A 12,551-nucleotide genomic window follows, 5' to 3' on the forward strand; every position below is an offset into this window, starting at 1 on the left:
GAGGATGCAGTGGTGGTTCAAAAAAATACATCTTTTTTTTTTTTTCTTCTTACCCGCTTTAACCTGTAATGTCCTCACCTCTCGAGTTTGCTGTATTATAGTGATCATATAGCCTCGTTCGTCCCGCAATTTCAACCACCCTGCATTTTCTTTTTAAGATTACGTATAAAGAACAATTCAAAATGTCGTATGTTTTATGTGGTCACCCGCCGCTGTAGCCTATAGAGGTTAGGGCGTCGCGCTGCTGAGACCGAGGCCGCGGGTTCGATCCGGCGGCAGCGGCGACCAGCATTACGATGGACGCGAAAGAACGCCAATGTGCTATAGAATTAGGCGCAAGTTAAAAAGTCCTGAAGTTTCGCGTGCTAGAACCACGATCTGGTTACGAGGCACGCTGTGGTGGAGGGCTGGGGTTATAATATTGATCCCGACGTTCTTTCTCGCACGTGATCCCGGCACACGCGTGCGTCTTTGCATCTTCTAAAATGCGGCCTCCCCAGGACCGGGAATCCATCTCACGACGTCGTGCTTACATAATAGCGCAGCGCCACAGCCGTGCACTAAGCCATCACGGCGGGTTCCAGATGCATGTTAAAGAACCCCCGAGTGGGTAAAAAATTAATCCCGAGTCCCCCCCCCCCCCCCCCCCCCCCCCCCAAAACGCCGTGCCGGATCATCAGATCGTGCTTTTGGCGCGTAATACACCCCACAATTTATCTTTTTTTTTTTTTTTTTGCGTGTGCCTCTCGTCGCCCTCTGTATGCTTAATGCGCTGCTATGCTATAGTTCCGCGAGCTGTATCACATAGTTTAGAGGGCGCAGGCTAATCTAAATAAACGGTTTACATCTTCAGTCCCGCGGTATCCGCCTTCTTTCCTTCCTTATCGCCATGCCTGTGCCCCGTCACGCTAGCGCGTCAGTATAAAGTTGATCTCTCTCTCCCCCCCCTCTCTCTCTCTCTCTCTGTGCGTGTGTGTGTGTGCGCGTTATATATATATATATATATCCCACTTCATGGAGCGCGCTTGTCTGCACGCATCTCGTTTCTTATCTCGACGATCGCCGCGCGAGCGTGCGCACTAAATTATGCACGCAAACACTGGCGCACCGCTTCACCGCTCACCTCCCCGCTGTCACAGCCACCGCGGTACGTCGAGGTCACGTCGCCTGTTACGCGCGACTGCAAATGAATGCACCCCGCGCGCGGCGCTGTTCGTCACTTAATCGAGCATTCCTGGCGTGCCTCCCCTTCCACCCCTTCCTTTCTCTCTCTCTCTCTCTCTTCGCGAGCGAAGCTTCCTTATTATCTCCGTGCTTCTAAGTGGCCCCCCTAAGAAAACAACGTGCCCCCTCCCCCCTCTCCTCCTCGAGAAAGCGCAAATGTCATATCTGGCCGTACGACGCGTCGATGCTCTGCCCCAGACAGGAAAAGGCGCTCGCCAATTATCGGAGCGATTGAGGCTGTTGCCGTAATCGCCGCGCCTTTTTTTTTGTTGTCGCGATGTGTATGCGACATTCGCTATAGTAGCGATGGGCGCTCGAAGGCACGGCTTGTTTATCACCGGTAGTGCGCGCTGCTATTGCGTCATCGGGCGGACATTGTTTGCTTTTGAGCTTCGCCGTCTCGGGATGCTGTCACTCTGACGGCCTACGCACAGTAAGGACATACACGACGCAGTAGAGCATATAATAAGACAGAATGCCGCAAGGGGGCACTACACTACGCAGCAGAATCCGGCAAATGATAGATACCGCAAGGTGCCACGTTAAGAGAGACTTATCTCTCTCTCCCTCTTATTATTTACGCGAAGCCTTCTTTGCCTCCTGCCCCTCGGTTTGGTGTACGTACGTCGCTGTTTCCTCGTCCCGTACACTTGTGCATACTTGAGACAACTCGGGGTCACTGGGTATATGTGTGTGTCTCTGGGTGTCTGCCACTGCGGTATGAGCCCGTTCTTGGTCGATCCGCGCAGAATGAATGCGCCTCTATGACACAATAGGTGCGAAGCCTGAAATGTAATTGGATGTACGCGTCGCGCTTCCTTGCACGTGCGTCTGTCATATCATCATTCTTCCATTCGGCAAGCACCGCACGTCGTCTCCGTCGCCGCGACGTTGTCGACCAACAAAGGCGACGAGCATGCGCCCCGCTTGACATCTGCTATACTGCTTCTCTACCTCGCTAACGCAGGCAAGCTTCGCGCCATTTAGAGGAGAACATTGCGTTGAACCTGCGTCTCCCTTCGTGTCTTCTTTTTTACATTTCGATATCGCAACCGAAATCGTTTTGTATAATAAAGGAGCAGGAGACTACCATTCGACTTGATCGCAAGAGAGGTAAAAAAAAATCTGGGGTTTAAAGGGCAAAAAAAAATCACGTTTTAATTTCGAGGCGCGCAGTATACTACAGGGGACCTCGGGTTAATTTTGACCACCTGGGGTTCTTTTAACGAACACCCGATGCACGCACGGTAGACGGGCGTCCTTGCATTTCACTTCCATCGAAATTCGGTCGCCGCGGACGGGATTCGATCCCGCGCCCTCGGTCTTAGTATAGCGCAGCGCCATAGCCACTAAAGCCACCACGGTGGGTGCAAGACAGGTAAACAACCTGTAGTGGGATAATCGAACATAACGAAACTGTAGAGTAATATATAGGTATTCTACGACAGTGCTGTCGCATAATTGGACACCTTTGTTACATTTCTTTTAGGGGTTGTTAGAACAGAGTCATTTTTCCTGGACGAGCATAGTGAAGTCGGAACAATTCGGCGATTTCCGTGCACCGAAAAACTTTCGCGGTCGGCTGTACATATTCGCCAATGGCTCACATTAATGCAACCGTTCTCAAGAAGTTTCTTTTTTTTCCAAGCCTTGACGCCCAATAATTTCTTTGAAGTCAGAGGTCTGTAAACCTGTAATGCCATTAGTGACTAGCCCCAATCCTATATATGTGCTATAGCAGCCTCCAACTTTCTTGCATACATGGATATGACTTCGCTATTTCCGGACACCAGTTGTGCAGCTAACATATTTATTTATTTATTTATTTATTTATTTATTTATTTATTTATTTAAAAATACCTTACAGGCCTCACAGTGAGGCATTGAGTAAGGAGGCCGGGGCAGTACATATAAAATGCATAGAACATATGACACCTATAGAACCGTAGCAGTTTACATACTACAACCGCAAGTGCAAACGAGCTGAAAAATAATTACTTGGTTCACGATTCACTAGTTAAAGAAATATGCACCCTGTAGTGTGAATAATTTGACAAATGAATTAGTGACGCCACCTTTACTATTGCGCTTTATCGTGAAAGCATAACGCGCTTCGCCTCTTCGAGCTGTGCACCAGAGGGTTAAAAAAAGAACTGCAGATCCAACGTGCATCTTGCACTCTGTGTGTGAAGCGGTTAATCAAACGAGTCGCCCATTTCATTCGGGCGTCTTTTTTTTTTTTTGCGTGATGGAAACAGACGCGCGTGCACGTGCTCTCGCTCGCACGTGCTCTCGCAAGCACGTGATCTCGCAAGCACGTGATCTAGCAAGCACGTGATCTCGCAAGCACGTGCCACAGAATGTTGCACACGCGGCGATTATCTCAAAGAGCTGGATGGCGTTGTTGGCACGATAGAAGCGTACTTGCGGTTGGGGGCCTGGCGGTTATAGAGCAGTAGGCTTCTGTGCTGGAGGTCCGGGATGTGTATCCCACCAGCGGGCAGTACGTGTAACTGAATATTTTTTTCGTAGGTGCGAACACGTCGGCAAGACGGCAGCACTCAGCTGCCACGCTTAATAAAGTTGGGGAGAGTTCGCAGTGAAGACTTCGCTGCGATGACACGCGTTCAGCTGTCGATTCTGCTCAACCCTGTACATATGTCTTAATTCTAAAAAACACGATTGACGTGTGTATGTGAACAAGCTCATAAACACAACGCGACGACGGCTGAAGCCATCGCCCAGTGTAGTGGAATATGCGCCGCTGCCGCAAGAGCCAGCGAAGAAGCAGGAACGTGAAGTACTCAACGTGAAAGAAACAACGTGAAGTACTCAACAAATAGTCAATTTGTTGTGTTTTGTAGCGTATTGTACTAGTGCAGTCTTGTTGTGACGATCGTCCGTATCGTACGGTTTACGTTCCCCCCAACGTTCTCACGTCCTCCTAGCGGTAAACGTAATCTTTATAGCAAACACCAGCAGGGCCAAGAACAGGTTGTGACATCTAATTGTAGAAAACTCAATGAAAACTCTGTTGAGCTATTGTTGAGTGCACTCGGAAAGCTTCGTTGAAAGTCAAATTGAGTCCGCAATGTCTCACTAAAAGGTTTGCCGGCGGTAACTCGCATCGGCCACGCTTGCACCTCCCTCTTTCTCTGTTCCCACGTGCTGGCCCTAAGACGTCTTCGTTCTCTCTCTCTCTCTGCAGCGGACGGCGATGGCCGGCGCAAAAGCTCGGCCAGCTCCGGCAGCGACGACACACGCGGCAAGTTCGGCAGCCGCATCGAGTCGCTGCTGTACTGCATCGGCTTCGCCGTCGGCATCGGCGACGTCTGGCGGTTCCCCATCCTGGTCTACCAGAATGGAGGAGGTGGGTTGTCACTATCGCTATTAATTCGCTGGCATTAATTAAGAACGTCAAGGTGGGATAAAGGTGTGTGTATGTGTGTGCGTGAAGTGTTGAAAGCCGGTCACGTGGCAGCGGTAGAGAGGGACGGGTGAGCTCAGAGGAGGGAGTATGTATTATGTATGTATGCATGTATGCATGTATGCATCCATGTATGTATGCATCCATGTATGCATCCATGTATGTATGCATGTATGCGTGTGTGTGTGTGTGTGCGTGTGTGTGTGCGTGTGTGTGTGCGTGCGCGTGTGTTCCTTTCGGATGGATGCACCTTGCAAGCTCACCGGCTGGAATCCGTAAATTGCTGTATGTGCCGTAAAGTAATTAAGAAGTTAATTACTACACTCTTGTTATTTATTTGAATATGTGTTTCGATTTCTCGTACTAGTACTATTGTTCTCCGCTCCGAATAATCCAGCTCAAGGAGAAGAATTATGTTATCCTGGCACAAGCGAGTTTTAGAAATTTCATAAAACATAAGTATGATCACACGGTCGCGTGCGGACTTTGTGAACCCACGTCGAACCCTCTTCTGCGGACAACTAAGATGTCGTCGGCCTGCAGGCGGCGCAAATGCAAAGGCCAACGCACGGTTCCCTAAAATTCCTTCAATTGTACGTCTGCACCATGGCGCACGGCTGTTATCTCTCCTTCGCATTAACTATTCGATTACCTGTCACCTCACCTGGCGTGTGCGTAGCGTAACACGTGCTACCGGGAGCACAACCACCATGACATCAGGTGCAGTGATTATGCCGTGTACACCAGACGTACGCCTGACAGCGTGTGACATAAGCTCCCACACAAGAAAATGAGACTTTAGTAGACGCGTGTACACATGTGGTGAAGGGCATTGTCGATCACATAAAAGAGCGCTGCTTCAGAAACGCTCCCACGGCTGTGCTGGACGCGTCAGTCAGTCCTAAGCCCACGGCCAATGATGCCGTGGGGTTGGACGTGCAAGAAGTGCGGAGTTTGATAGCGCGTCCTTGATCTCGGGGAAGGCATCTTTAGCGGTGGCGTCCCGATGCTGCAAGGACGTCTTTTGTTCTTGTTGGTAAGGAGGTGCTCCAGAGACGCTACACTATGGCAGCACAGTTCCGGATAAATCGGCGGTAAAAATTAACCATGTCAAGGAACATGTCGCAGCTTCGTGATCGTTGTGGGCTCGGGGAAGCCCTCGCTGCTTCGATTTCTGACGAAAGTGGGCGAATGCCACTGGCATCGAGGTGGTGTCCTAGAAACTCCAACTCGATACCAAACTCGCTTTTGGAGACGTTGATCACGATGCCGTGTTCAGATAGCTGTCGGAGCAAAAGTCGTAGATGTTGTAAATGCTCTTCGACGGCTTTGCTAGTCGCCGACGTAGGCGAAGGCGATGGGTAGCCCACGCGTTACCGTTCCAATAAAACGTTGCAATGACCACGGGCGGCGTTCCTGAGACCAAGTGGCATTCGCAGAAACTCGAAGAGTCCGAATGGCGTTGTAATGGCCGTTTTAGGTATTTCTTGCTCATACACGGGACCTAGGTGGCAGGCGCGGACAAGGTCAATCTTTGAAAAGATGTTGGTGCCGTGCAGAGCGGCGGTAAAATCTTGTATGTTGGGGCAAAGGGCACCGATCTGGAATATAGTTTTAGTACTGAGACATCTGCAATATCCACAAGGCCTCCAGTCACCCGATTTCTTAGGCGTCATGTGGAGTGGAGCTGCCCACATAAGAGTGGACGGCTGAATATTGTCTAATTTCGACATGTGCTCAAACTCTGCACATGCAACTTTGAGCTTGTCCGTAGGCAGCATGCCGCGTGGCCAGGAGAATGTAGGAGGTCCGGAAGTGATGATGTGGTGCCGTACACCGTGGCAAAAGGTTTTTTTTTCTCCAGTTGGGTGGTGCGGTGATTTCTGGAAATTCTCGTAACAAAGCCGGGAAGGGTCCATTGGAAACCGTATCGCAAGAGAGTGCTTAATCTGGTTTCGGGCGCAGCAATGCCTTGTACAGAGATAAGTTGCCGCGCCGAGGATACGTTGTCGTTTGACGTGTACAATGAGGTCGTGGTCGGTGAAGAAATTAGCACCGATAATGGCAGAACTGATGTCGGCAACCATGTACAACCATCCGTACGCTCTTCGCAGGCCCAGGTTAAGTGCGAGCGAGCGTGTCGAAATACCGGATTTTCGAGTTCCATTCACGGCTTGCAAATGCAGAATGAGAGCAGCTGTGCGAGCCCCTCGTGTAGCAGATATAGAATGCTGACCGGTACACCCGTGTCGATCGGGAAGCGTTGCCCAGTGACATCATCCATGACGTAGAAGAGGCGACATATAGGGAGGGGCCGTGACCGCTCGTCGCCGTTAGCGGTCAGCCGGACGGTTTCCCGACTAAGTCCAAGGAAGAAGGCAAGCGACGTGCCTGCGCACCAAAACGGCGGTGATATCCAGCAGATGGCTGGCTGATCTGCTGCACTGCAAGCGCTCGCGCTCGCTCGATGGACCGCGTTGACAAGATGGAGATCGGCGATGACAACGGGAACGAGGAGGAACGTTCCCACGAGTGGTCGCAACCGCGAGCCCGTCCAGTCTATCGCACAGCTCAACGACGGGTAACGCTGTCGATGTCCCTGGCCGGTTTAGAGGTGAAGAACGCGCAGGGTGCGACGTGCTGACGCCGGCATAACAGCTGCAACCAGCGGAAGCGGATCGGCAACTTCCATCACCTAGTCGGCCAATGCAGCGAGCTCTGACAGATCCCGGGTTGAAGCAGTGGCCAGCAAGCACCACCTGGACTTGGGTGGGCAAGAGCTGAAGAAATAGCTCACGTACGACGGCGTTGTCCGTGCTGGAAGCGCGTGGGCCGAGAACGTTAAGACATTCGGCGCATGTAGCTGGCTTGGGCGTTGATTGCCCGGCTGTTTGAATGGAAGTAGCTGTTGTATTCGCGAGCGTTCCGGCGTAGCTGTACGATCCAGTAGAGCGACCTTGATTGCATCACAAGGCGGCGGTGGTAGAGGTTGTGCGCGAACGAAAGGAAGGGTCAGCAATCTCGCAGATGACGGCCTCTGGAAGCGCGTCCTCCACAAGGAGATACTTGCGCGTCTGTGAAGTTATCCGCAAGAGTCCGAAACAGGCCACTGCTTGGTTGAACCACGCCGCGGGGTTCCGCTGCCAAAAGTCTTGGAGGCTGATGACGTTCGAGACAGCCGCAACGGTGGAAGCGGTGCTCTCAGCGCCTACCGGGTTACACTGTAAAATAATTTATACCCTAAACAGTGAAAGAGGGTGTAAATGTGTGTATAACTCCCACCCTTAGGGTATCAGTTATATAATTTACATCCTTAGGGTTGCGAAATGCGAAGGTTGTGGGTTCGGTTCCCACCTGCGGCAAGTTGTTTTTTTATCCACTTTAATTTCCATTAATTTATAGTTTCTTTATTTCATTTGTTAAGCACAAGTAATTTCCCCTATGTTGTCCTTGGTGTCAGTGTTTGTTGGCTTTTTATGATATCCTAAGGGTGTGAGATATAGACACATTTACACCCTTTTTCACTTTTAAGGGTGTAAATTATTTCACAGTGTAGTCGCGGGGCTTTCTGGCGTTCGTTGTCTGTGTTCGAAATGATTCCACTTCACTTTTGTGTGGCGCGCTATTACTATAGCACAAGTTGAGCGTTGACCCACACGTCCGCGGTCACCAACTGTGTAGAGCACATGAGGAAGAGACAACTAGACGTTGTTCCAGCTTAGTTTGGTTTGGCCTGGAGCCTACGTATGTGGCTCAACCCAATACGGGGTTCCAGCACCGGAGCGCAAATCCAACTGATCTACTTATTTCTTCGGTTGTTGTTGTTGTTGTCCTGAGTGGCTGTGGCACATACCCACAGTGGGGGATTGGCCAAGAATCGAGTGGTTTAATTAGGTGCATAAAAATAATAATGATAACAAGGGAGTTAACAATTTGAGCGCGTGAGTTTACAAGTAAACGTTTTATGTTTGGAGAAAAAAGGAAATAACCAGATGAAAACCGGGTATAAAATAATAATAATAATAATAATAATAATAATAATAGATAAGAAATAAAGGAAAGCTATGGTTGGGAGGGAGAACGATCAATCTAACATGGAAATCGATTGGTTTCAATGAGGTAATTTTGGATGGCCAAGCAAACATTTCTGTGGCTGAACCCAATAATGGAGGCTCCGAAAGATAGGATCACAGGCACTGATAAAGTTAGACCAATAGAGCGAAGCGGGATTTCGAGTATTCGTTTTCTTATAATAGAAAAACGTCTGCAAGACAACAAGAAATGGTCGATTGTCTCCGCTTCGCCACAGAATGTTCCCAGCCAACTAAGCTCTCGCACAGCTCGTGCCATCGCCTGACCTCGTCTTCTTTCCTATTTAGGCGATCGCGTCGATGTCGCTGGCGCTCTCTCATGACGAACGGCCGTACTGCGCGCGGATGTGGCAGCCGCAACGCAGATATTGCCGTCGAAAGCACTGGGCCAAAACAGCTGGTGTCGGAAGTACAGTGAATAAAGAAATGAGCATGAAAACCCAAGTCTACTCGTAGCACCACAACAGAACAAGTCTATTAATTTGCGACACACCGCCTGTGGCAAATTCAAGACTGTGTATACGATGTCCCAGCTAACATTAGATAAACCTGCTCAACTAAAGAAAAGTAGAAAAACACGATGCAAGATAAAATTATAAGACCTACGGTGTTCGGTCGGCAGACATCTGATGACCGAACTCAGTATATATTGAAATTGTGTCTTGCACGCTGTTCTTTTTTGTAATTTGTGATTCGTTGAACGGCTTGGCTAAAGCTGGGCTAAAGAGTGGCGCATATATCAGTGGGATTGGCCAGAACCGTGTAGTTCGAAATAAAAGAATGAAGAAATGCAGAACAATTTAAACAATATTTGGTCAAGTAGAATAGAATAAGACATAGATTGTGCGTACTGGTGTTGTGGAAATTAAAGATTAAATAAAAGCAAGACTACACTGGGGCAGAAAGAAAATGAAACTTTTGGGTTCAAATCTCACTGATCCGCCAAGAAAATACCAAATGGCAGTGCCAGCCTTACCGTCGCTGTGCCCAACATTACCTCCGCCTGCAAGGATTAGTAAATTTTGAGCACTATAATCTAGGAAGGCGTGACGGTGCTTCTAAGCTTCTCTTTCGCAAATTGTAATATCATTGACACGCAACGAAAAAAATAGCTCTTGTCTCATCTTCCCCACAAGACGAACAATTCGGCGAAAGTGCCAGACCATACTTGTCTTGCCTTGTGTCCCAGACAGTGGCGCATACCCACTATGGGGGATTGGCCAAGAAGCAGGCGGTTTTTCGTATGCTTAGAAGTAAAGCCAAACTAGATTTAAATAGGGGAGCTTGGGACTAGAACTGTAATTTAGACGTGTGATGAAAATATTGTTAAGAATTTTGATAAAATAAGTTAACGTACTTGTTGTCGTTGTTGCCTCTTCTTTTTCTATGTATCTCACCGTTTTAATATTGCGCATGTCAAGGAACATGTCATGGGCACAGAAACGGGCGACGCATTTACTTCTGTAATAAGGCATTCGCGTTCAGCCATACGCATGATTTGGTACGTGGCATTCAAAAGCGTAAACGTCCTCGAAATACGCGCACATGACCTGTGGTATTGCTTTATTCAACCTCGCCGTTAACTATCATCATTATCATCACTATACAAGACGAAGACGACGACGACAGCCTCGCGTCTCGCGAGTCACGAGCAGCCGGTGCAGCGCGTGGTGCACAGAACAGAATCGCTGCGTTGGACGCCCCATACCGTTGCTCAGGCACGATTCGATTCTTTAGCGATCACCTCTCAATCCCCAGACGAGGCTAGGCATCGCCTCCGCTCTGCCGAGAGCCAGCACTGGCGCACCAGTCTACGCGTACCCCACCTGCCACCGGCGACTCGGGTCCCTCGTCCTGCGAAGGACCATGGAAGATTCCACAACGGATGCCGTCACCTCGCGCGCACAGCGCAACGCGGGTCGGTGGGCCGCGGAAGAGGAGTCCACCTTGCGCTACCGGCTGCGCCATCAGAACTTCTGCCTCGTGGTCCTCCTGTTCGTCTCCATTCTCACGGTGACGAGCGCCTGCGGGGCCATCGTTTACGCCGTGGTCGAGCACTTCTGGACGTCTCTGGAGGACGTCGACCAAACAACGCGCTCCGCGGACTCCGGCTCTTCTCCGGCCGGAGGCAGCAGCTTGGTGTTCGGGTCCCCCGCCGCCGAGGTCGTCATGCAGCGACTGCCAGACGCCAAGGACACGAGCGGCGGCGTTGTCTTCTGCTTCGTTAACTACAGCGTCTCTTCGGGGTCTCCGCACCGGTTCTACGTGGACAACGCGACGGCCGCCCTCTGCGACGCGCTCGTCTTCGTCTCCGTCGCCCTGCTGCCCGCGGTGAGCGGACTGGCTTTCAGGCGACCGACCCGCGACGCCGAAGCGCTCCAGGTCTTGGTCTCCCTCGCCGGATCGTCGTCGGCAGCGTGGGCTTGCGTGGGCGGCGAGTCCTCGGACAGCGGCGACTTCGAGTGGCTGATGGCCGAGCGCAAGTCGAGGGCGGCCTTCGTCCACAACGCCGCGGCCTGGTCGCGCCGCGTGGGCGTCGCGGGCCTGCTGCTCTACTGGAAGTACCCGCCCCGTCAGAGCAGGTCCGTCTACAACACCTTCGTCAACACCATGCGCAACGCGTTCGAGAGGGACTCGCTTCGCCTGAGCGTGGTGGTGCCCTGGGCCACGACCGCGCGCCTGGATGGCTACGACGTCCGGTCGCTGTACCGCCACCTGGACTTCGTCGTGGTGGACACGCACCGCACGGTGGACCCGCGCACGTTCCCGGTGACCACGTGCCAGACCCCCATGCGCGCGGCGTTCAGGGCGCGGCACCAGGGACAGGCCGGCCTGTCCTCGGTGCTCGACGACCTCTCGATGGACTCCGAGCACTTCCTCGACAAGACGGTGCTGAGCGTCTCCCTGTCGGCCGTCACGTTCACCCTCAGAAGGCCGTGGGTCAGGCGCGCGCGACCCGGAATGAGCGCCGCGGGTCCCGGCCGCCCCTTCGGCCGCACCAACCAGCCGGGCCTGGCCAGCTACTACGACGTTGCGTGGGCGCTCTCCCAGAACGCGTCGTGGCGGCGGGAGAGGCACGCGTTCTCTCGCTGCTCGCTGGTGCGTCTGGAAGACCAGTGGTTGGGAGTCGAGGACCGCGGCAGCTTGCGCTCCAAGAAGTCGGCTGTCCGCAGGACGGCGGGGCTGGCCGTCTGGGACCTTCCCATGGACGACTTCGCCGGCGAGCTGGGCACCGCCTGGCCTCTGCTTCGCGCTGCCCACGAAGTGGTGCACGGCTGATGCCCGAGCGCGCAGGCCTGATGCCATTGACGGGTGCCTGCTGGAAGTGCCGCCGACCAGACATGCCTTCAGGCTCCGGTGCGACGCAGCTCCACCGGTCAACGATTTTTATTATTTTGTTTAAATGTTACCCACCTTTACGCAAGAGCGAATTAAAATGAAATTATTACCGAATTCTTGTCGAAATTCTTCTCGTATGTTCAAGCGCGCTGTTCTATCTCCGGTATAGCCCATGCCCATTTGTCATGTCGAAGTGACAAGCTGCGCATCTTTCCAGCAGCGTGCCGTAGCCGAGCACTTCGGAAGCACGTCGCAGAGAATGTGGGTCGTAGTAAAGGAGGAGCTTTCCCGGCACGCAGTACACCAACCCTGACTTCGCAGATTTTATATCTACGAAACCACGGACATGATGCCAAGAAGATTCTGGTACAATGTTGCACTGCATGTAGAAGATTGTGTGTACTCGCCCTGTGGGCAAGCAGCTGTCTCAAACAATTGCTTACTGAATTCCAAGAGGTGCTGGCATGGCG

General features: G+C 51.7%; 2 protein-coding genes and 1 long non-coding RNA gene across 3 annotated transcripts in view; 2 read left to right on the forward strand and 1 right to left on the reverse strand.

The window, feature by feature from the left end:
- LOC129383908 (uncharacterized) overlaps nt 1-12,551 on the reverse strand; it is a 207,750-nt gene that overhangs the window by 164,992 nt on the left and 30,207 nt on the right. The window lies entirely within an intron of this gene.
- LOC126527749 (sodium-dependent proline transporter-like) overlaps nt 1-12,551 on the forward strand; it is a 95,085-nt gene that overhangs the window by 42,754 nt on the left and 39,780 nt on the right. The window contains exon 2 of the mRNA XM_050175621.3: nt 4,433-4,594. Coding sequence (XP_050031578.1) covers nt 4,433-4,594 — 162 coding nt within the window. The remainder of the gene's footprint in view (nt 1-4,432; nt 4,595-12,551) is intronic.
- On the forward strand, nt 10,275-12,195 carry LOC140213195 (chitinase-3-like protein 1). Its single transcript, XM_072284347.1, has one exon. It carries the CDS (start codon nt 10,609-10,611, stop codon nt 12,019-12,021), a length of 1,413 nt encoding a protein of 470 aa, XP_072140448.1. The 5' UTR covers nt 10,275-10,608; the 3' UTR covers nt 12,022-12,195.

The sequence above is a fragment of the Dermacentor andersoni genome, chromosome 9 (assembly GCF_023375885.2).
Source record: "Dermacentor andersoni chromosome 9, qqDerAnde1_hic_scaffold, whole genome shotgun sequence".
In the NCBI taxonomy this organism is placed as follows: domain Eukaryota; kingdom Metazoa; phylum Arthropoda; class Arachnida; order Ixodida; family Ixodidae; genus Dermacentor; species Dermacentor andersoni.